Source organism: Rhinopithecus roxellana, chromosome 3 (assembly GCF_007565055.1).
Source record: "Rhinopithecus roxellana isolate Shanxi Qingling chromosome 3, ASM756505v1, whole genome shotgun sequence".
NCBI classification, from domain to species: Eukaryota; Metazoa; Chordata; class Mammalia; order Primates; family Cercopithecidae; genus Rhinopithecus; species Rhinopithecus roxellana.
Window position 1 is genome coordinate 163,016,162 of NC_044551.1, and position 25,177 is coordinate 163,041,338.

The 25,177-nt window shown below is 42.6% G+C and overlaps 1 protein-coding gene across 2 annotated transcripts in view; it reads right to left on the bottom strand.

Moving 5' to 3' along the window:
• Positions 1-24,995, bottom strand: part of LARS1 (leucyl-tRNA synthetase 1) — a 77,619-nt gene extending 52,624 nt beyond the window's left edge. Inside the window, exons 1-8 of one of the 2 annotated variants that reach the window (XM_030927204.1) lie at positions 24,885-24,995; positions 18,915-19,033; positions 13,523-13,610; positions 12,443-12,523; positions 8,530-8,667; positions 4,667-4,828; positions 1,736-1,848; positions 448-511 (exon numbers count right to left, since the gene is read on the bottom strand). In XM_030927204.1, coding sequence (XP_030783064.1) covers positions 448-511; positions 1,736-1,848; positions 4,667-4,828; positions 8,530-8,667; positions 12,443-12,523; positions 13,523-13,610; positions 18,915-19,033; positions 24,885-24,890 — 771 coding nt within the window. In that variant the 5' untranslated portion in view covers positions 24,891-24,995. Of the gene's footprint in view, positions 1-447; positions 512-1,735; positions 1,849-4,666; positions 4,829-8,529; positions 8,668-12,442; positions 12,524-13,522; positions 13,611-18,914; positions 19,034-24,884 lie in introns of those variants that run through there. The other variant, XM_030927203.1, reaches the window with a different exon arrangement.
• Positions 24,996-25,177: the final 182 nt, after the last annotated feature.

Consider the following 25,177-nt stretch of genomic DNA (forward strand, 5'->3'; position numbering starts at 1 on the left):
TCAAAGCAAACATAAATGGAATCTGTGTACACCAAATCTTAGTCACATATCTCATTACCTTTCCCTGTGCTTTCTTTTTAGAGCTGTTTATTTTCCAGATGGTGCTTCACAACATTACCATGCATATAAATCACATTGAGAGCTCGTAAAAAGATTCCTGGGCCCCACCCCCAGAACTTTTGATTCAGCAATTTTGGGGTAAGGCTCAACAATGTGCGTTCCTGTAACAAACTGATGCAGCTGTCCTCAGATGACTCTCAGGATAGCTAGGTATTACACACAATACAGGTAGCTGTATTGATATCCTATCTCCTCTTCATACCCACCAGAGTATCAGGACAATATCCCTCAGCACTGCAAAGAAGTTATTTTTAGGTTTCTATTTCTTAAACTCTGTGGTCATATTAAGGATTACTATAATAGCTACTCTGTTTCACAAATAATCACCTCTCCAGTTTGTCTATCATGATCCATGCAAGGCTGTCCATCTTTTGGAGAATAAATGGTATACCTAAAAAATAAACAAAAAATGACAAATATTATTATACTATTCACATTTTATCCTAATATATTTGCCTATGTTGCACCTAATTTCTTACATGTCTTGTAACTAAAATTTCTGAGTAGATATCTGTATCTATTATGTGTATTCTTATGGTAGTTCCACTGTCAACCTACTTATTTAATGAAAGCTTTCTACCTTCGTCAAAGGTAATACCACTGGAAAATACACACTGACCCTGGCTTTGTGGTACTGAACAAAAGATTATAAAACATAAATTGACTTAACAAATGAAACTATCAAGGAAGTTGATCATGTAGACTAATCAAGGAAGGTAACTTATTTTCATTTCTTAAGTTATTTTCCTTGATTAATCTACATAATCAAGGAAGAATCTTAATTTATAGAACAAAATATAAAATAAAACACAAACAGGCCGGGTGCGGTGGCTCAAGCCTGTAATCTCAGCACTTTGGGAGGCCGAGACGGGCGGATCACGAGGTCAGGAGATCGAGACCATCTGGGCTAACACGGTGAAACCCTGTCTCTACTAAAAAATACAAAAAACTAGCCGGGCGAGGTGGCAGGCGCCTGTAGTCCCAGCTGCTCAGGAGGCTGAGGCAGGAGAATGGCGTAAACCCGGGAGGCGGAGCTTGCAGTGAGCTGAGATCCGGCCACTGTACTCCAGCCTGGGCGACAGAGCGAGACTCCGTCTCAAAAAAAATAATAAAATAAAATAAAAAATAAAACACAAACAAAATGATTACTTTTCTTCTTGGTAGGGAATACTGAACAGAATCTTTAGTAAGATAATAAAAGTCCACACTCCCATTCTCCCTGGTCATATCTTTCATAAACACGAAGCAGCCCAGAGAAATTAAGACACCGGTAAGGAAAAAAGGAAATCAAAGGATACAAAAGAATAGAAACAAAGTATTTTCAAAACAGAAACATAATGGAAAAAGAAGGCTACAAGGTGTTTATTTATTCACGTAAGCACTCCTCCTGCCCCATCTTCCCAAGCAGCTGGGACTACAGGTGCATGCCACCATGCCTGGCTAAATTTTTTTATACAGAGAAAGATGCGGTCTTGTTTTGTTGCCCAGACTGCTCTCAAACTCCTGGTCTCAAGCATTCCCCTCACCTCAGTTTCCCAAAGCACTGGGATTATACGCATGAACCTCCATGCCCAAATGATTTTTGCTTTATTATGCTCAAGTACAACAAACTTACCGCTTCCCAAATTTAATTTTGTTTCTTTCTCTTAATGTTAAAAATTGCCATCTGACAAATGAATCGTAGTAAGGATTAACATCAGTGGTGATGAAGGAACGACGCCAGTCTACCTATAAAAGGAAAATTTTAAAAGGCAATTATTGAGAAATACACAAATTTTGCTTGAATAAGAAATCCTATGAATCAATTATTTACTCTTCTTAGAATCAGATCAACTATTAAAAAAATATTTTCCAAGTTCCACTATTAAAAGTATATCACAATTATTACCTTAATTTACTTAATTAAAGTATGTTTTTAAGCATATACATTTACATATTAACAAACATACAGAAGCTATAATAAATTAAGAAGAAACATTTAATCCTACCTTTATGTATTCCTAAATATTCAAGTTAAACTTGGGCTTCTTCATATTCTTTGTTCATATTCTTTGAATAAAGCTCCTTTCTACTACTTGTTAATATGTCAATATACATTCCAATTCAACAAACAGTAAAGTATCCAACAAACAGTAAAGACCCATAAGCAATGTTAGGTTCTCGTCGAAAAATAACAGTACTAATTCTTTAGTGGCATACAGGGGAAATATATTATTCTAAAGTTAAGAGTTGGTCCAAATCTCATATACTCACACAAATATACAGACATTTCTGGGAGATATTGTGGCTTTGGTTATAAACCAACACAACAAAACAAGTCACACAAATTTTTTTATTTCCCAAGGCATATATGTTATATTTATACTATATTGAATTATATTAAGTGTGCAATAAACATATTTTAAAAGACAATGTATATACCTTAATTTTAAAATATCTCATTGCTAGGCCAGGCGCGGTGGCTTAAGCATGTAATCCCAGCACTTTGGGAGGCCGAGACGGGCGGATCACGAGGTCAGGAGATCGAGACCATCCTGGCTCACACAGTGAAACACCGTCTCTATTAAAAAATACAAAAAACTGGCCGGGCGCGGTGGCTCAAGCCTGTAATCCCAGCACTTTGGGAGGCCGAGACGGGCGGATCATGAGGTCAGGAGATCGAGACCATCCTGGCTAATACGGTGAAACCCCGTCTCTACTAAAAAATACAAAAAACTAGCCGGGCGATGAGGCGGGCGCCTGTAGTCCCAGCTACTCGGGAGGCTGAGACAGGAGAATGGCGTGAACCCGGGAGGCGGAGCTTGCAGTGAGCTGAGATCCGGCCACTGCACTCCAGCCTGGGTGGCAGAGCAAGACTCCGTCTCAAAAAAAAAAAAAAAAATACAAAAAAAAAAATACAAAAAACTAGCCGGGTGAGGTGGTGGGTGCCTGTAGTCCCAGCTACTCGGGAGGCTGAGGCAGGAGAATGGCGTAAACCTGGGAGGCGGAGCTTGCAGTGAGCTGAGATCCGGCCACTGCACTCCAGCCTGGGTGACAGAGCGAGACTACATCTCAAAAAAAAAAAAAAAAAAAAACCTCATTGCTATAAAATGCTAATAATCATCTGAGCCTTCAGTGAGTTGTAATCTTTGTGCTGGTGGAGAGTCTTGCCTCAAAGTTGACGGCTGCTGACTGATCAAAGAAGTGGCTATTGAAGGTTGTGATGGCTATGGCAATTTCTTAAACTAACACAACAATGAAGTTTGCCACATCCCTTGACTCTTCCTTTCACAAAAGATTTCTCTGTAGCATGTGATGCTGTTTGATAGCACTTTACTCATAATAGAACTTTCAAAATTGGGAGTGGGCCAGGCATGGTGGCTCACACCTGTAATTCCAGCACTTTGGGAGGCCAAGGCAGGCGGATCACTTGACGTCAGGAGTTTGACACCCGCCTGGCCAACATGGTGAAAACCCTGTCTCTACTAAAAATACAAAACTTAGCCAGGCATGTTGGCAGATGCCTGTAATCCCAGCTACTAGGGAGGCTGAGGCAGAAGAATAGCTTAAACCCAGGAGGCAGAGGTTGCAGTGAGCCGAGATCACGCCACTGCACTACAGCCTGGGTGACAGAGTGAGACTCCATCTCAAAAAACAAAAACAAAAAAACTTTTCCTTGCGTTCACAAGGTGGCTGACTGGTCAAGAGGCCTAGCTTTTAGACTGTCTTGCCTTTCAACATGCCTTCCCCACTAAGCTTAATGATTTCTAGCTTTTTACTTAAAGTGAGAGACATGCGACTCTCCCTTTCACATAGAAGCCATTATAAAGTTAATAACTGGCTTCATTTCAAGATTGTTGTTTATTAGAAAACAAGGAAACCTGGCCAGGCGCAGTGGCTCCCGCCTGTAATCCGAGTACTTTGGGAGGCCGAGGTGGGAGGATCGTGAGGTCAGGAGATCGAGACCATCTTGGCTAACACGGTAAAACCCCATCTCTACTAAAAATACAAAAAATTAGCCGGGCGTGGTGGTGGGCGCCTGTAGTCCCAGCTACTCGGGAGGCTGAGGCAGGAGAATGGCATGAACCCGGGAGGCGGAGCTTGCAGTGAGGCGAGATCATACCACTGCACTCCAGCCTGGGCAACAGAGCGAGACTCCGCCTCAAAAAAAAGAAAAGAAAACAGGGAAACTCAAGGAGAGAAAGAAGGAAACAAGCCAGTCAGTGCAGCAGTCAGAATACAAACATTTACCAATTAAGTTTGCCATCTTATATGGGTATAGTGCGTGGCAACCCAAAACAAATAGGATAATAACATCAAAGATCACTGAATATAGATCACCATAACAGATAATAAAGTTTGAAATACTAAAATAATTGCCAGAATGTGACATGAAGCAAGCAAATACTGTTGGAAAAATGGTGCCACTAGACTTGCTCAACACAGGGCTGCCACAAATCCTCAATTGGTAAAAAAAAATCAGTTCCTGGAAAGCACAATAAAGCAAAAGCACAATAAAAAAGCACATACTTGTAAATGCTTTCCTCGTATTTCTTTATAGACATACCTTCAAACCCATTCTCTTTAAATCCTGAATAGCCAGTGGCGGGAAATAATCAAGCCAATGTTCTGCTTCAGAAAATTTTACTATCTCTGTATCAGACAGACCAAGGGATTTCATAATGCCCCACTGGTATTTAGAAGATCCAGCTTTAGCAGCAGCTTTACTCTGAAAATAATGGAGAAAAATAAACTCGATCAAAGAATAACCAACACTCCAATGACCCAAGATATTAAAAAAAAAAAAAAGGAAAAACCAAAAATTGCCTAACATCCAGGACCACAGTAATTTTAATAATCCCATTTGGTAATTTTTTTACATTCTAAAATAATGCTGATACAGCAGAACACTGCAGGAATTAGTTGTACTACTTAGTCTGTCAAACTGTATAGCCAAGATATCAGTCAAGAAACTGGCACCAACTAAATGGAGGGCAACATAAAGAACTACCCATCATGAAGTTAAGATCTCAGTAACAAACCTTGTTTCTTTTATCCTCACACCACGTTTACCTTATTTACCTATACAGAGGCTACTCACAGGCTGGGCACAGTAGCTGACGCCTGTAATCCCAGCACTTTGGGAGGCCGAGGAGGATGGATCACGAGGTCAGGAGATCGAGACCATCCTGGCTAACACAGTGAAACCCCATCTCTACTAAAAATACAAAAAATTATCCGGACGTGGTGGCGGGCGCCTGAAGTCCCAGCTACTAGGGGGACTGAGGCAGGAGAATGGCGTGAACCCGGGAGGCGGAGCTTGCAGTGAGCCGAGATCCCGCCACTGCACTCCAGCCTGGGCGACAGAGCAAGACTCCGTCTCAAAAAAAAAAAGACTTTCCTCCTTTTCCAAAAATTATGAATATCAAAAAGACAACCAAATGCCAGAAGTTGAAGGTAGGAAATTTGGTTAAACTGTAACACTATAATAAGGCAGCATAAGAAAATGCTGGGGCTGCCAGACTTGCTCTATATGACACTGTGCTGGTAGAAATACGACTGCAGGCATTTTCAAACCTACAGAATTATACACCACAAAGAGGAAATTTTGGACCAGGCACAGTAGCTCACACCTGTAATCCCAGCACTTTGGGAGGCCGAGACGGGCGGATCACGAGGTCAGGTCTTGGAGACCACCCTGGCCAATGTGGTGAAACCCCGTCTCTACTAAAAATACGAAAATTAGCCAGGCATGGTGGTGAGCACCTGTAATCCCAGCCACTCTGCTGAAGCAGGAGAATCGCTTGAACCAAGAGGCGGAGGTTTCAGTGAGCTGAGACTGTGCCTCTGTACTCCAGCCGAGGCGACAGAGAGAGACTCCATCTCAAACAACAACAACAACAACAACAATAATAATAATACAAAAATTAGCTGGGCGTGGTGGCACACGCCTGTAATCCCAGCTATTTGGGAGACTAAAACATGAGAATTGCTTGAACCCAGGAGGCAGAGGTTGCAGTGAGCCAAGACTGTGCCACTGTACTCCAGCCTGGGTGACAGAGCAAGACTATGTCTTGAAAAAAACAAAAAAAAAGTAAATTTTATGGTATGTAAATTTTTTAACCAGGATGTTGGAGGAACCTAAGGAGGAATGCAGACTGTGACAAATCTATCTAACTGCATTACAAATATATTATATAACCACACTCAAGGGGAAGGGAAGAAAGGAGCTGATCTAGGCAGTTTTGGAAAACAGTGTGATTAGATTCTAAAGACAAAAAGAATTACACACAAACACTGTACTTTAGTCAGTAAAACTATTTCTCCCAGGGGTATAGGCTGGCAATTATGAAACTACTTTACTAGTAGTCTAGGATTGAACAAATAAATATACTATAGGTAATGAGAGCCAAGTGTCTCACTGTTGTAGTAAGAAGGGAAATAAACCAAGGGAAAATGCTAGAATGAGACCCATGGTGCTAAAACGGAGTCAGGGGTATCAATATGAACTTACTTTTTAAATAAACATTCAAATAGATAAAGAAATAAAAACAGATGTGTATGCATGGCTTAGCAGATATAAATATATTTCCTTGCTCTTTCCACTGAGAGTACCTAGAAGCAGTGATACCCCAGGTAATGAGCACACCCAGCACTCAGACCTTAGTTTCTGAATACCATTCTTCAATAAAAGAAACCTTGGAGAAGCGGTTGATTCCTTGGTTGAATCGTGGAAAATAAAAGATAAGCCTGGAACAGCTTGTGACACCATAAAGTAAGAAAGTGCTTTGAGAGGCCGGGCGCGGTGGCTCAAGCCTATAATTCCAGCACTTTGGGAGGCCGAGACGGGCGGATCACGAGGTCAGGAGATCGAGACCATCCTGCCTAACACGGTGAAACCCCGTCTCTACTAAAAATACAAAAAACTAGCCGGGCGAGGTGGCGGCGCCTGTAGTCCCAGCTACTTGGGAGGCTGAGGCAGGAGAATGGCATAAACCCGGGAGGCGGAGCTTGCAGTGAGCTGAGATCTGGCCACTGCACTCCAGCACTCCAGCCTGGGTGACAGAGCGAGACTCCGTCTCAAAAAAAAAAAAAAAAAAAAAAAAAGAAAGTGCTTTGAACAAAGGAAGATGAGGGAATGCCTAACGGACACAGGAGCCAAGCTAAAAAAAACTCCCAATGGCCAAAGCTAAAACAATTTATTTACTCTAGCTTTATTCCAATAAAAAAGAACAATTTGACAACCAATTATGGTGTTGTTAACAACCACACACACACACATACACACACACACACACACACACAAAAAACAAACCAATAGCCAGGCACAGTGGTACAAGCCTATATAGTTCCAGCTACTCAGGAGACTGAGGTGAGAAGACAGCTTGAGCCCCGGAGCCCAAGGCCAGCAACATAGTGAGACTCCATCTCTTAAAAAACAAAAAGCTCAATGGTATTGATTTATAACCTAAAGAATAAAGTAAATATCCATGAATCCATATGACATAGAAAGGACAGAATAAGTAAGTGGGGGAGAAAAGACAGCTCTTCCTTTCAGAAGAATTATAGATAATAAATGTAAAGAGAACGAGGGAAATGGAAAACGACGATTAGAAGACTACAGTAATAACTGTTGTAGGCAAGATCCACTGATGAATGCTAAAATTAATGAGCAAATATTTGAAAAGAAACACAGTATTATTTCCATGGCCTCAAAAGATTTCTCCCAAAATATATATTAATTATAAAAACAAAAATGAAATCTTTACAGGAGAAAAACCTGGCAGACACCATCTTAACCAAATGATCAATGTTAACATCACCAATAATAAGACATATCAGTATCATATAGTCCCTAATGTTTCAGAAGGACAAATTACCTCTCTAATAGTCTTCCTCCAAATCAATAACCTCAATCTAACGATGAGAAAGCATTGAACAAACTCAAACTGAGGCATAATCTATAATTATCTGACCAGTATTCGTTAAAAGTATAAAGGTCATGGAAGAAAATGAAAGACAGAAAAGATTAAGGAAACATAGTAAGGACACATAACAACTAACTGCAGTGTGGGATCCTGGATTGGACATTGGAAGAGAAAAGGACATTAGTGAAAACACTGGTAAAATCCAAAAAGTCTAGAAAATACTACTGTACTAATGTTAATTCCTTAATTTGAAAAATAGTATCATAGTTATATAAGATGTAACATCTCTATACTATCTTGCAGTTCTTCTGTATATCTAAAATTACTTCAAAAAAGAGGAAAAAGGCAATAGGAAGTCAGAAAGATAATTGTTTGCTTTGATACTTTAAAAAAATTATCTAGTACATTTTATGTGTTGGGCACTGTGCTAGTACTGGGAATGCACATATAAATCAGAAAAATATAAAACTTCAACCAACGTAAATATCAACCACTATCAAACCTTTTTTCCTTTAGCTTTATCCTTAATTATTATATCTTCTGTTTTAACATTTGTTTCTTCCTCTTCCTCTTCTTCATCTGGAAAATCCGGGGGGCAACCATACAGCTCTATTTCTCTTTTCAACTTATCAGCACATGCCTACAACGAACATTAGAGATAATAAAGTTCAAAATTCAAGGTAGACACAATTTCAGTTCTTTATTGTTTTATTGCCAACTAAAATTGATTTTGAAATTTTTTGCAATACCTTGATACATATGTGGCTCCACTACAGAAAACTGAAATGAAGCCTGGGAGCAGTGGCTCACACCTATAATCCCAGCACTTTGGGAGGCCAAGGCAAGCAGATCACTTGTCAAGAGTTCGAGACCAGCCTGGCCAACACGATGTCTCTACTACATATAAAAATTAGCTGGGCATGGTAGCACATGCCTGTAATCCCAGCTACTCAGGAGGTTGAGGTGAGAGGATCGCTTAAACCCAGGAGGCAGAGGGTGCAGTGAACCGAGATTACACCACTGCACTCTAGCCTGGGCGACAAAGCAAGAATAAGCCCCATGTCTCAAAATAAATAAATAAAGGTAGGCCGGGCGCGGTGGCTCAAGCCTGTAATCCCAGCACTTTGGGAGGCCGAGACGGGCGGATCACGAGGTCAGGAGGTCGAGACCATCCTGGCTAATACGGTGAAACCCCGTCTCTACTAAAAACTACAAAAAACTAGCCGGGCGAGGTGGCAGGCGCCTGTAGTCCCAGCTACTTGGGAGGCTGAGGCAGGAGAATAGCATGAACCCGGGGGGCGGAGCTTGCAGTGAGCTGAGATCTGACCACTGCACTCCAGCCTGGGCGACACAGCGACACTCCGTCTCAAAAAAAAAATAATAAAAAATAAAAATAAAGGTATAAATCATGTACCTCAAAATTCACTAATTTATAAATTAGTATTTTTTTTATAAATTAGTATTTTACCTCATTTACTCACATTTATTCAACACCCAGAATATTCAGTATAGTATATTATATACTGTATATGTTAGATATATAAAGATATAGGAAACATAATGTGTTATCATTTTGGATAACATTAATAACATTGTTTCTCAATTTAAAGATTACTGTCACATATACTCTATTAGTTATCATCACAAGCCTACCAAGTAGATAGGATAGGCTTTAAGTCAGAAAACAGAGATGAAGTGATTTACCTTAAGGTATACATACAGCTAGCAAAGTTACAGACTTAACCCTGGACTTTCCACTCTAGCTCTTATCAATTATACCACAATGAGTCCACTGTCAAAAACAAAGATGACACCAAGTAAACGCTGTTAAAGTTATGAGAAAAATAAGAAATACAGAAGTAAAAAAATTTTTAATGGAAAAGTCTCTTCTATCTAGAAGAATTTCAACCACTAATACAATAATAAAAACAGGCAAGGATGTTTAAAGGATGCTAAAACCACTGGGTTATTGAGTAACAGGACATTCAGAGGCTCTCAAAGTGTTATCCTATAGATTACTTTTTAATTTCTTTCTTTTTTTTTTGAGATGGAATTTTACTCTTGTTGCCCAGACTGGAGTGCAATGGCGCAGTTTGGGCTCACTGCAACCCCTACCTCCCGGGTTCAAGCGATTCTCCTACCACAGCCTCCAAAGTAGCTGGAATTACAGGCGCACGCCACCACACCTGGCTAATTTTTTTACTTTTAGTAGAGATGGGGTTTCACCACGTTGGCCAGGCTGGTTTCAAACTCCTGACCTCATGTGATCCTCCCACCTCAGCCTCCCGAATGCTGGGATTACAGGCGTGAGCCACCATGCCTAGCCTTACTTTTTAATTTTATAGGAGGAAAAGTCACCTTTAGAATGAGGAAACCTGGCAGGATTAACTTAATTTCACTAAAATGGGACAAATTGCCATTTTATATGCTTTCGAGGTGATACAATGGGAAGTTTACACCTCAACAATGAAGTATTCTTGTCAAAATATTTAGCCCAACCCTAATCATGAAAAAACAATCAGAAAACTCATATCATGGGACATTCTACAAAATAACTAGCTTAGACTTCAAAAACATCAGTATCACAAAAAACTACAAAATAGTGAAAAGAATGGATAACAAGATGCAATGTGTGCTCCACAAAATAAAAAGTGAAAAACAGCAGAGCATGGTGGCTCATGCCTATAATCCCAGCGCTTTGGGAAGCCAAGGTAGGCGGATCACTTGAGGCCGGGAGTTCGAGAGCAGCCTGCCCAATATGGTGAAATCCTATTTCCACTAAAACCACAAAAAATTAGCCAGGCGTGGCAGCAGGCACCTGTAATCCCAGATATTCAGGAGGCTGAGGCAAGAGAATCACTTGAACCTGGGAGGCAGAGGTGAGCCAAGATCGCACTCCCCACCACTGCACTCCAGACTGAGTAACAGAGCAAGAATCCATCTCAAAAAAAAAAAAAAAAAAAAAAAAGGGAAAAACAGAAGGAAAGGACATTTTGAGTCTACAGAAATTTGACTACAGAATTAGATGAAGATGGTAATATAATATCAATGTTGAATTTCTTGGAGGGGATAACAGGACTCTGATAATGTAGAAGAATGCCCTTATTCTCAGAATACATGCTGAAATATTTAGCAACGACATGTCATGATGTCTGCAACTTTCTTTCAAAAAGTTCACAGAAAAAGAGAGAGAAGGGGGAGAAGGCCAGGCGTGGTGGAACACACCTATAATCCCAGCACTTTGGGAGGCCAAGGTGGGTGGATTACCTGAGGTCAGGAGTTTGAAACCAGCCTGGCCAACATGGGAAAACCCCGTCTGTACTAAAAGTACAACAGTGCACTCCAGCCTGGGTGACAAAGCAAGACTCCAACTCAAAAAAAAATTTTTTTTAATTTAAAAAAAGAAGAAAGAGAGAGAGAGAGAAGCACGCATGCAAGCATGTGTGCTGAGAGACAGAACTAAAACAAATATGGCAAACGTTAATACTTTGTAACTACAGGTGAAGGGTGGAGGGTGTTCATTGTACTACCATTCCACCTTTTCTGTAGGACTGATGTTCTTTAAAATAAAAGGTTGGAGAAGGCCGGGCATGGTGGCTCATGCTTGTAATCCCAATACTTCGGAAGGCCGAGGTGGGTGGATCAACTGAGGTCAGGAGTTCCAGACCAGCCTAGCCAACACGGTGAAACCTCGTCTCTACTAAAAATATAAAAATTAGCCAGGCGTGGTAGTGGGTGCCTGTAATCCCAGCTACTCCAGAGGTTGAGGCAGAAGAATCGCTTGAACCTGGGAGAAGGAGTTTGCAGTGAGCCAAGATCACACCACTGTATTGCAGCCTGGACGACAAAAGCAAAACTCCGTTTCAAAAAATAAATAAATAAAGTAAAATAAAATAAAATGTTGGAGAATAAAAAGAAACAGGACTTAAATTTCCTAATCCTATTATATAAGGGAATCCTTTCAATTCTACTTTTCTTTCCTGTTCTTCATTGAGAATTATTTGTATTACAAACTTAACACGAATGAAGATATTTGCAAAAATGATCAAAATACAATACAACCATTTATTATTTTATGCCGGCATCTTACATATGTCACAAGTGCACAATGGCTGTACATTTTTCCTTTTAGTAAAATAGAATCAGTTATTACCTAATTGTAATACAGACATAAATATACAAGGCAACCAAAAGACATTAAAATCACTTAGTGATCACTTAGACCATAATGGATGCCCTTTATTTAAGCACCTCTTCAAATGTTATTTTTAAATAAATTTTCACTATAATAAATTCAACTCATTTCATACTTTAATGCAGCAATACTTGAAAATCCTATTTTAAGCTCTTGAATTGGGTATTACTATTAGATCCAAACTAAAAAGAGTAGAAACCAATCTTATTAGCAATCTTACCTTAATAGGCATTCCAGTACAGTGCAGGCCAAAGGGAAACAGACAACATTTTCCTTTCAGTCGCTGGTACCCTACAGCAAACTACAGAAATAAAATCAAATTTAAATTGCAAATATAAATGCCAAATACAAAATGTGAACTTTTCACACAAAAAAATTAGTTTAGTTTTCTTCTTCACATCTTCCTTTGGAACCCCAGTTAGATTTTAGGCATTCCAAAACTCACCAATCTAGGAATTACTTTTGAATATGCATACATGCCCAGACCCTTGCACACGTACACACACGGCACAAGAAAATTAAATATAAAAGTTAAATTACTTAAATGGGCCGGGCGCAGTGGCTCATGCCTGTAATCCCAGCACTTTCAGAGGCTGAGGCTGGTGCATCACAAGGTCAAGAGTTTGAGGCCATCCTGGCCAATATGGTGAAATCCTGTGTCTACTAAAAATACAAAAATTAGCTGGGCATGGTGGTGCATGCCTGTAGTCCCAGCTACTCGAGAGGCTGAGGCAGGAGAATCGCTTGAACCCGGGAGGCAGAGGTTGCAGTGAGCCGAGATCACGCCACTGCACTCCAGCCTGGCGACAGAGCAAGACTCCATCTCAAAAAATAAATGGGCCGGGCACGGTGGCTCAAGCCTGTAATCCCAGCACTTTGGGAGGCCGAGACGGGCGGATCACGAGGTCAGGAGATCGAGACCATCCTGGCTAACACTGTGAAACCCCGTCTCTACTAAAAAATACAAAAAACTAGCCGGGCGGGGTGGCGGGCGCCTGTAGTCCCAGCTACCCAGGAGGCTGAGGCAAGAGAATGGCGTAAACCTGGGAGGCGGAGCTTGCAGTGAGCTGAGATCGGGCCACTGCACTGCAGCCCGGGCAACAGAGCGAGACTCCATCTCAAAATAAATAAATAAATAAATAAATAAATAAATAAATATTACTTAAATATAAAAATTATACTTTAAGGAATTTTAAGTTCTCTTAACAGGAAATAATAAATTCTATAGATGCCATTTTCCTCAAAACAATATTCGTTAAAAACCTTCCTCCCCATCATAGCAAACATAGGGAAACATTACCTCACATTTGGATAAAGAAAACATGTGTCCCAAATGAAGGCGTCCATTCATATAAGGATATGGGAAGGTTACAAAATACTTGCCCTTGCTGCAAAACAACAATATCAAAAAGAAAGTATAGAAGAATAAATGTTAAGTTCCTTTTACAATAAGGAATTGGGGTGAAGGAAGTGCTTAATATTTTTTAAGTTTAATTATTTAAAAAATATTTAAAAGTAAATTTATAAATCCAGAAATGTAAAACTCTCTAAAATTGAAAATTACTTTAGATTTACAAAGAATAAGACATTTATAGGTTGCTATTAAGAACTAAATAGCTTTGTAACAAATACTAGACGTTTAATTTATTTATTAATTTAATTTTTTTTTTTTTTTTTTTTTTTTTTTTTGAGACGGAGTCTCGCTCTGTTGCCCAGGCTGGAGTGCAGTGGCCGGATCTCAGCTCACTGCAAGCCCCGCCTCCCGGGTTTACGCCATTCTCCTGCCTCAGCCTCTCGGGTAGCTGGGACTACAGGCGCCCGCCACCTCGCCCGGCTAGTTTTTTGTGATTTTTTAGTAGAGATGGGGTTTCACAGTGTTAGCCAGGATGGTCTCGATCTCCTGACCTCGTGATCCGCCCGTCTCGGCCTCCCAAAGTGCTGGGATTACAGGCTCGAGCCACCGCGCCCGGCTAGAGGTTTAATTTAAACTAAAATACTTGAGTAAAGATAATATACTAGGTCAGGCGTGATGGCTCACACCTGTAATCCCAACACTTTGGGACACCAAGGCTGGCAGACTGCTTGAGGCCAGGAGTTCGAGACCAGCCTGGGCAACATGGTAAAACCCTGTCTCTATTAAAAATACAAAAACTAGCTGGGCATGGTGGCATGCGCTGATAATCCCAGCTACTCTAGTGGTTGAGGCATGAGAATCAAGAATCGCCTGAACCTGAGAGGCAGAGGTTGCAGTGAGCTGAGACGATGCCACTGCACTCCAGCCTGGGCAAAAGTGAGACTCCATCTCAAAATAATAATAATAATAATAAACTAAAAAAAAAAAATTCTTTAATACCCTATGAACCTAGGCTAATTTAATGTTTTACTGAATAAATGAGATTTGTTTTCACTAGATACGAGATATATATAAAGTAATTCAAAGTCCCTCAGGTAATATAAAACATCCTCAATATTACATGATATGTGACAGATTCACTTTAAAAGCATCCTTTAAAGCTTCTTTTATTTTTTTAAATTTTTTAGTTGTTTTTGTAAAGACAGGGTTCTCAATATAAGAACCACCATGAGCATGAGCTCATAAGCCAACATGCCTGGCCTGTATTCTTTTTTCTTATGAAGAATATCTAACATACATACTATGTTATGAAGCATAATGAAATGAACACTTGTAAACATACCATCTGACTTATGAACCCACTGAAACTACCTGTTTCCTCTCTACCGTCCCACAAGAGAAACCAATATTCTGAAATTAGCTTTTACCATTCCCTTGTTTTTGAATAGTCTGCACACTTGCCAGCACCCTTAAACAATTTATCATTTAGTTTTGCTCACTGGTGAGTTTTATACAAAAAAACGGCATACTTCATATAGATTTCTGCAATTTGCCTTCTTCACTTGACATTATATTACTTTCTTCAGTGTTACTGCATACACCTATAGTTAATTCTCTTTCACTAGACAAAGCAGCTTTTTCAGTTCACTTTTAATTATTTTAAATTACCTTAAAGTTAACCAAACCTCTAGAAGCAAATAGAAGCTTCAAATTATAGCTTAAAGTATAACACCAGAAACTGTATTACAGCAATTTCTTTTTCTCTTGAAAAACAAAACAAAACATAGGCTAGGGCCTGGTGGCTCACACCTGTAATCCCAGCATTTTGAGAGGTCAAGGCAAGCAGATCACCTGAGGTTGGGAGTTCGAGACCAGCCTGACTAACGTGGAGAAACTCCGTCTCTACTAAAAATACAAAATTAGCCAGGTGTGGTGGCACATGCCTGTAATCCCAGCTACAGGGGAGGGTGAGGCAGGAGAATCACTTGAACCCAGGAATCAGAGGTTATGGTGAGCCAAGATCACACCATTGTGCTCCAGCCTGGGCAACAAGAGCAAAACTCCGTCTCAAAAAAATACATATATATCCATTAGAACATAGCTTAATAAGCAAGGAAAACAGACTTTTGAATCAGAAAGTCCTAAAAACAAGCCCAGGCCCAGTCAATTCCCAGTGATGTAACACCTTGAACTGGTTACTTAGCCTCTCTGTGCCTCAGTTTCCTCAGCTGTGAAAGAGAAATTTTAAAAGTTGTTAACCTTAAAGGATATTGAGAAGATTAAGGCCAGCCATGGTGGCTCAAACCTGTAATCCCAACAGTTTGGGAGGCAAAGGTGGGAGGATTACTTGAGCCCAGGAGTTCAAGACTAGCCTGGGTAAGACAGCAAAATTTCATTTCTACAAAAGAAATTTTTAAAAGGCTGGGCGCAGTGGCCCATGCTTATAATCCCGGCACTTTGGGAGGCCAGGGTGGGCAGATCACTTGAGCCCAGGAGTTGAGACCAGCCTCAGCAACATAACAAGACCTCATTTCTACTAAAAATAGAAAAATTAGCTGGGTGTGGTGGTGTGCGCCTATAGTCCCAGCTACTCAGGAGGCTGAGGTGGGAGGATCACCTCAGCCCAGGAGACAGAGGTTGCAGTGAGCCGAGACCACACAACTGCACTCCAGCCTGGGTGACAGAGGCTCACTCTATCTGACACCACAGACTCTTGTCTCCAAATCAAAAAAAAAAAAAAAAAGATTATGGCCGGGGGCAGTGGCTCACACCTACAATCCCAGCACTTTGGGAGTCCATGGCAGGTGGATCATCTGAGTTTGAGACCAGATTGGCCAACGTGGCAAAACCCCATCTCTATTAAAAATAAAAATTAAAAATTAGCTGGGCGTGGTGGCACGCGCCTGTAATCCCAGCTACTGGGGGGGCTGAGGCAGGAGAATCATTGAACCTGGGAGGCAGAGGTTGCCATGAGCCGAGATCATGCCACTGCACTCCAGCCTAGGCAAGAGAGCAAGACGCCACCTCAAAAAAATAAAAAAAAAAATTAAAAGATAAAATGAGGCCGGGAGTAATGGCTCATGTCTTATAATCTTAAGAGCTTTGAGAGGCCAAGGCAGAAGGATTACTTGAAGCCAGGAGTTTGAGACCAGCCTGGGCAACATAACAAGACCCTGTCTCTAAGAAAAAACAAATTAGCCAGGCATGGTGGCGCATGCCTGTAGTCCCAGCTACTCAGAAGGCCAAGGAAGAATTGCTTGAGCTCGGGAGTTTGAGGTTACAGTGAGATATGCTTGTGCCACTGCACTCCAGCTTGAATGACAGAGCAAGACTTTGTCTAAAAAAAAAAGAAAGAAAAAGGCTAGGCGCGCTGCCTCGGGGGGCCGAGGCAGGCAGATCACCAGGTCAGGAAATCGAGACCACCCTGGGCAACATAGTGAAGCCTCATCTCTACTAAAAATACAAAAATTAGCTGGGCGTGGTGGCACGTGCCTGTAATCCCAGCTACTAAGGAGGCTGAGGCAGGAGAATCGCTTGAACCAGGGAGTCCGAAGTTGCAGTAAGCTGAGATGGCGCCACTGCACTCCAGCCTGATGATAGAGCAAGACTTTGTCTCAAAAAATAAAAATAAAAAAGAAAGAAAAAGAAGATTAAGGGGCCGGGCGCGGTGGCTCACGCCTGTAATCCCAGCACTTTGGGAGGCCGAGGAGGGAGGATCACGAGGTCAGGAGATCGAGACCATCCTGGCTAACACAGTGAAACCCCGCCTCTACTAAAAAAAAATACAAAAAAATTAGCTGGGCGTGGTGGCGGGTGCCCAGTTACTTGGGAGTAGTCCCAGTTACTTGGGAGGCTGAGGCAGGAGAATGACCTCAGGGAGGCCAGTGAACCAGGGAGGCAGAGCTTGCAGTGAGCCAAGATCGCGCCATTGCACTCCAGCCTAGGCAAGAGCGAGACTCCGTCTCAAAAAAAAAAAAAGAAAAAGATTAAATGAGAATATGCATGTAAAAAACCTGCCACATTTGCTAGCACACAGTAAGTGTTCAATGTTAACTTACTATTATTGTTGTTATTATAACTGTATTTCTTCAATCTGAAAAAGCACATTTTCTTACATCTCAACATATACGAATCTGGGATATATCTTATAATTGATGCATACATTTATTGTGGCACCGTTTGGGGGAATTATTTTGTTTCTGTTTTTCCAAATATCATGTCATTATGTTTGTCTTTAAATCAGTATTATTTTAGTATCCAGGCAATGCAGTATTTATGAAATAATATCTTCAACATTTATACTTTTACAAGCATTAGGTTTACTCATAAAGAAAAAACACAAAAGTTTATATTTTCTGTCTTTGGAGATAATAACCGTTATGAGTCTAACAGAATAACTTTGTTTTATCAGTCAGCAAAGAAAAAAATCTCAAAACATCCTTCTTTGTCCAAATATTCAAAATACTGTAGTCTTTAAAACAAAACTTGAGAAAAAAAATCTTTACAGCCAGGCACAGTGGCTCAAGCCTGTAATCCCAGCACTTTGGGAGGCCGAGACGGGTGAATCACAAGGTCAGGAGATCGAGACCATCCTGGCTAACATGGTGAAACCCCATCTATACTAAAAAATACAAAAAAAAAAAAAACTAGCTGGGCGATGTGGCGGGCGCCTGTAGCCCCAGCTACTCGGGAGGCTGAGGCAGGAGAATGGCGTAAACCCAGGAGGCGGAGCTTGCAGTGAGCTGAGATCCGGCCACTGCACTCCAGCCTGGGCGGCACAGCAAGACTCCGTCTCAAAAAAAAAAAGAAAAAACTCTTCACAAATCCCATAAGAAAAAAGATCCTAATTCATATGCAGAAAGTGAAAGTCACCTCCTTTACCCTGTTTCAGGCATTATAAATACAATCTACCTTATGGGTTCCACCAAGCTGTTTCTGTACTATAAAGCCAATGGTTTTAGAAATACAATGTGGGCCGGGCGCGGTGGCTCAAGCCTGTAATCCCAGCACTTTGGGAGGCCGAGACGGGCGGATCACGAGGTCAGGAGATCGAGACCATCCTGGCTAATACGGTGAAACCCCGTCTCTACTAAAAAATACAAAAAACTAGCCGGGCGAGGTGGCAGGCGCCTGTAGTCCCAGCTACTCTGGAGGCTGAGGCAGGAGAATGGCTTAAACCCCGGGGGGGCGGAGCTTGCAGTGAGCTGAGATCTGGCCACTGCACTCCAGCCTGGGCGACAGAGTGAGACTCCGTCTCAAAAAAAAAAAAAAAAAAAAAAAAAAAAAAAAAAAAAAAAAAAGAAATACAATGTGCAGAACTTCACAAACTATTACTCACCTGGTCTGTTTCTCTAAATTAGATGCATTCACCTCAAACACTCTCTCAGTATCCCATTTCTGTTGGATTTCTTTCTCAATCTTCTTCAAAAAGTCCACTTTGGCTGTTCCTTTTCTTTCCTATTGGACACAAAGAGACTAATCCACTCTGTATTTCAGCATGCTTGCTTTAAAAAAGAATTGGGTTCACAGAACTGAACTGCTCACTAATAGACTGATTTTTCGATGGTTATCTTGAATTTTAAATGAACATTAAAAATTAGGGTTATCAGCCGGGCGCGGTGGCTCAAGCCTGTAATCCCAGCACTTTGGGAGGCCGAGACGGGCAGATCACGAGGTCAGGAGATCGAGACCATCCTGGCTAACACGGTGAAACCCCGTCTCTACTAAAAAATACAAAAAGCTAGCCGGGCGAGGTGGCGGGCGCCTGTAGTCCCAGCTACTCGGGAGGCTGAGGCAGGAGAATGGCGTAAACCCGGGAGGCGGAGCTTGCAGTGAACTGAGATCCGGCCACAGCACTCCAGCCGGGGCAACAGAGCGAGACTCCGTCTCAAAAAAAAAAAAAAAAAAAAAAAAAAAAAAAAAATTAGGGTTATCAGCCAGGCGCGGTGGCTCATGTGTGTAATCCCAGCACTTTGGGAGGCCGAGGCGGGTGGATTGCTTGAGGTCAGGAGTTCAAGACCAGTCTGGCCAAAAGAGCAAAACCCGTCTCTACTAAAATACAAAAATTAGCTGGGTGTGGTGGCAGGTACCTGTAATCTCAGCAACTCGGGAAGCTGAGGCAGGAGAATCACTTGAACCAGGGAGGCGGAGGCTGCAGTGAGCCGAGATCATGCCACTACACTCCAGCTTGGGTGACACAGCAAGACTCCATCAGAAAAAAAATTGGGATTATCATGACCTGTCTACCTCAAACCTCAAAGAAATGGTTGAACAACTACTGAAATATGTAAAAGGCTTTCATATGCTTTTTTAAAATTATATACTACAATGTAACATTATCATCAAATGTTTCTATTTAGTTAAAATACATGAATATCAAAGATACTGATAGAGAACTTCTCTCCAAAATTGTTAAAGAACTGTTCGTATGAAATTAACATAAAACAGGCTGGACATGGTGGCTCATGCCTGAGATTCCAGCACTTTGGGAGGCCAAGGCGAGAGGATCACCAGAGGTCAGGAGTTAGAGATGAGCCTCTCCAACATGGTGAAACCCCATCTCTACTAAAAACACAAAAATTAGCTAGGCAAGGTAGCACACACCTGTAATTCCAGCTACTTGGGAGGCTGAGGCAGGAGAATCGCTTGAACCCAGCAGGTGGAAGTTGCAGTGAGCCAAGATCACGCCATTGCACTCCACCCTGGGCAACAAGAGCAAAACTCCGTCCCAAAAAAATAAATAAATAAATAAATAAAAACCTGGACTCTTTTCAAGTTTCCATAAAACAGTGATTGCATAAGGTATTTTCTTTCCTAAGAAATAATAAGCCTGCACATCTGTTCATCCCTTTCCACTCCTGCTACTAACCACCTTCATTTAGACTATCAACTCCGCTGCCCCCTCTCACTCCAAAACCTCTTCTTAATAAGTAACTTGGCTGGATGTAGTGCCTTATGTCTATAATCCCAACACTTTGGAAGGCTGAGGAGGGAGGATTATTTGAGGCCAGTTTGAGACCAGCCTAGGCAACATAGCAAGACCTCCTCTTTACAAGAAAAACAATTTTTTTGGCTGGGCGTGGTGGCTCATGCCTGTAATCCCAGCACTTTGAGAGGCTGAGGTGGGTGGATCACCTGAGGCTACGAGTTCGAGACCAGCCTGGCCAATATGGCGAAACCACATCTCTACTAAAACTACAAAAATTAGCTGGGTGTGGTGGCACACACCTATAATCTCAGCTACTCAGGAGGCATAGACAGGAGAATTACTTGAACCCAAGAGGCAGTGGTTGCAGTGAGCCAAGATGGAGGCACTGCACTCCAGCCTAGGCAACAGAGCGAGAGCAATCTCAGCTCACTGAAACCTCCATCTCTGGGGTTCAAGCAATTCTCCTGCCTCAGCCTCCCAAGTAGCTGGGATTATAGGCGCACGCCACCACACCCAGTTAATTTTTGTATTTTTGGTAGAGACGAGGTTTCACCATGTTGGCCAGGCTGGTCTCAAATTCCTGATCTCAGGTGGTCCACCTATCTCAGCCTCCCAAACTGCTGTCATTACAGGCATGAGCCACCCTGCCCAGTCTGTAAAATATAATTTCTAATATTTTTACAGGGGAAAGGACCCACCCACAAAGGCAAAAGTATGTAGGGCCTCAGAGAGCCTAGTTATATCTCCTACCCTACAGTCATGGGTAATATGAAATTTCACTGTATTTATGTGTGTGTGTCTGTGAGAGAGAGAGAGAGGGTCTCCCTCTGCCACCCAGGCTGGAGCATGATGGTGCAAGCACAGCTCACTGCAGCCTTGACCTACTGGGCTCAATCTTCCCACCTCAGCCTCCTGAATAGCTGGGACTACAGGCATATGCATCACCACACCCAGCTAGTTTTTGTATTTTTTTGTAGATACAGGGTTTCACCATGTTGCCCAGGCTGGTCTTGAACTCCTAGGCTCAAGCAATCCACCAGCCTTGGCTTCCCAAAGTGCTGAGATTACAGGCGTGAACCATCACACTAGGCCAACTTCCACGTTATTACTAAACTCCTCCTTAACCAACTTGAGTTGACTTCTGTTAAATATAACCAAATGATTTTAAGACATTTATGCAGTTGGGCTGTAAATTCCCAACAGGCAGGAACTTTTAAATCTTTTATAGTCACCTTAGCACCAAGAACAATGCCACAGACACAGAAAATATGTAACAAATATCGGCTTGGTGCGGTGGCTCACACCTGTAATCCCAGCACTTTGGGAGGCCAAGGCGGGCGGATCATGAGGTCAGGAGATCGAGACCATCCTGGCTAACACGGTGAAACCCTGTCTCTACCAAAAATGCAAAAAATTAGCGGGGAGGGCCGGGCGCGGTGGCTCAAGCCTGTAATCCCAGCGCTTTGGGAGGCCGAGACGGGCGGATCACGAGGTCAGAAGATGGAGACCATCCTGGCTAACATGGTGAAACCCCGTCTCTACTAAAAAATACAAAAAACTAGCCAGGGTGAGGTGGCGGGCGCCTGTAGTCCCAGCTACTCGGGAGGCTGAGGCAGGAGAATGGCGTAAACCCGGGAGGCGGAGCTTGCAGTGAGCTGAGATCCGGCCACTGCACTCCAGCCCGGGCGACAGAGCGAGACTCCGTCACAAAAAAAAAAAAAAAAAAAAAAATTAGCGGGGAGTGGTGGTGGGCACCTGTAGTCCCAGCTACTCAGGAGGCTGAGGCAGGAGAATGGCATGAACCCAGGAGGCGGAGCTTGCAGTGAGCCGAGATCGCGCCACTGCACTCCAGCCTGGGTTACAGAGCTAGACTCTGTCTCAAAAAAAAAAAAATACCTTTTTACCTAAAAACCACCATGGACAGGGCATGGGAACACTGAGGCCAGAGGATCACTCGAACCCAGGAGGTCAAGGCTGGCTGCAGTGAGCTATGATTGTACCACTGCACTACAGCCTGATTGACAGAGTGAGTCCCTGTCTCAAAAAACAAAAAATATGGCCAGGTGCGGTGGCTCACACCTGTAATCCCAGCACTCTGAGAGGCCGAGGTGGGCAGATCACTTGAGGTCATCAGGCGTTCAAGACCAGTCTGGCCAACATGGTGAAATTCCATCTATACCAAAAAATACAAAAATTAGCTGGACGTAGTGGCACACACCTGTAGTCCCAGCTATTCAGGAAGCTGAAGTGGGAGAATCACTTGAACCTGGGAGGCAGAGACTGCAGTGAACTGAGATCACACCACTGCACTCCAGCCTGGGCAAGAGTGAGACTCCATTTCAAAAAATAATAATAATACAAATAAAAATTAAAAATATGACCATTGTAAAGAAGAATATGAAAGCAAGTATTTTACAAATTACTTAGAACTATGAGTTTCTTTTCATTGTACTGAGTACAGCAAATGCAAGAAAGCTCTTATTTGAGTTTTCTGTTTCTCAGAAAAACTTGTTTCTCAAAACCTCAGAGATCAAGTGTAATAAAATCTGATATTGGACCCAAACACCAACTTGTTGTATAACTTTAAGCAAGTCATTTGATCAGTCTGAGACTCAACTTCCTCACTGATAACAAAAGCTTATTTAACTAAACCAGAGTTCCTAAACTTTGGCACTACTTACACTTTGGGCCAAATAATTCTTTATTTTCAGAGGTTGTCCTGTGCACTGCAGGATGTTTAGAAACATCCCTGGCTTCTACCCAGGATCCTTGCTTTTCACTTACACTGTTGCCTCTGCCTGGAAATCTCTTTCTTCCTATATAGTTGCATGGGTTGCTCTCTTACCTCGTTTTTGCCACCTTTTTAGCAAAGCCTTCCTTGTTCATCCTTTTAAAAATTGCAACAGGCCAGGTGCGATGGCTCACACCTGTAATCCCAGCACTTTGGGAAGCCGAGGCAGGCGGATCACAAGGTCAGGAGATAGAGCCCATCCTGGCCAACATGGTGAAAAGAAGAGGGACTCCCTGTGAATTAAGCATGGTGCCCCTGGCTATCCCTGAGGAAATCTATGTGGCCACAGCCTCCTTTCTTCTTAAAGGGGTATCCTGTGAAACCCCGTCTCTACTAAAATACAAAAAAATTAGCTGGGCGTAGTGGCGCGCGTCTGTAGTCCCAGCTACTCGGGAAGTTGAGGCAGGAGTACCGCTTGAACCTGGGAGGCGGAGGTTGCAGTGAGCCGAGATCGCACCACTGCACTCCAGCCTGGCAACAGAGCAAGACTCTGTCTCAAGAAAAAAAAAAAAACAAAAAAACAAAAAACGGGCGGGATGGCTCGTCTGTAGTCCCAGCACTTTCAGAGGCTGAGGCAGAAGGATCGCTTGAGCCCAGGAGTTCGAAACCCCGTCCCTACTAAAAATACAAAAAATTAGTCGGGTGTAATGGAGCATGCCTGTAGTGTGCCAGCTGTGGGGAGGCTGAGGTGTGAGGATCGCTTGAGCCCTAAGGTCCAGGCTGCAGTGAGCCATGATCACGCCACTGCATTCCAGTCTGGGCCACAGAGTGAGAATATCTCTCAAATTTAAAAAAATTAAAAAAAAACAAAACTGCAACTGTACTACCCCCACTGTACACTCCCTAGCACCTCTTCCTGCTCTATTTTTTCACCATAGGATTTATCAGCACCTGACACAATATTACCCACACACAAAAACACTTTCTGAAAAGAGAGATTTTTGTCCCTTTTACGGAGAGGCCCTCAATTTTTTTTTGCTGGAAGTAGGAATCAACTTACATACTCCTCTCTCCACCTCGGTTTTATTTGTTTATTTATTTATTTATTTATTTAATTTTTAAGACGGAGTCTCACTCTGTCGCCCAGGCTGGCGTGCAGTGGCGCGATCTCGGCTCACAGCAGCCTCCGTCTCACGGGTTCAAGCAATTATCTTGCCTCAGCCTTCCGAGAAGCTGGGTTAACAGGCGCGCACCACTACGCCCGGCTAATTTTTGTATTTTTGGTAGAGACGGGGTCTCACCATGTTGGCCAGGATGGTCTCGAACTCCTGACCTCAAATGATCCACCTGTCTCAGCCTCCCAAAGTGCTGGGATTACAGCCGTGAGCCACCGTGTCCGGCTCTCCACCTCGATTTTAGAAACGCCAGAGAAATAACAAATATGATATCCAAGTACTAAGTAAAGTTAACAGACATCAGTTCCTGGTTCATCAGCTAGCAAGAAAGAACAAAGCCTCTACGACAGGCACGCCTTAAGCGTGGCTCTCTTTTAGAAAAGGACTTTCCCTTCAGGACAGCACATGGACAGCCCCTAGACACTGGTCAGTCTGGCTCCAGGGCCCCTGTGGACTCTTCCCGCTCAAACTCACCGCCATTGCACCGCCCAGCCGACTGTACAAATCCACGACAATGACCCTGGCGACCTCCACAAAGGAGTGGTTACAACCTTTCCCCTCCCTCTCGAGGATGTCAGGCCCCCAACGAAACTAAAGCACACGCTTCACACCTGCTGAGGCAATCATCCGGCTCCTTACCAACTACGGCCAAGGCATCTCACAGCCCGCCGGGAAGTGTAGTTCGCAGACCACTCGAGCAGAGGCACAGCAGGCGCTTACTGACTACAATTCCCAGAGAAAAACGGGTTATCGGCGTCTACCCGATA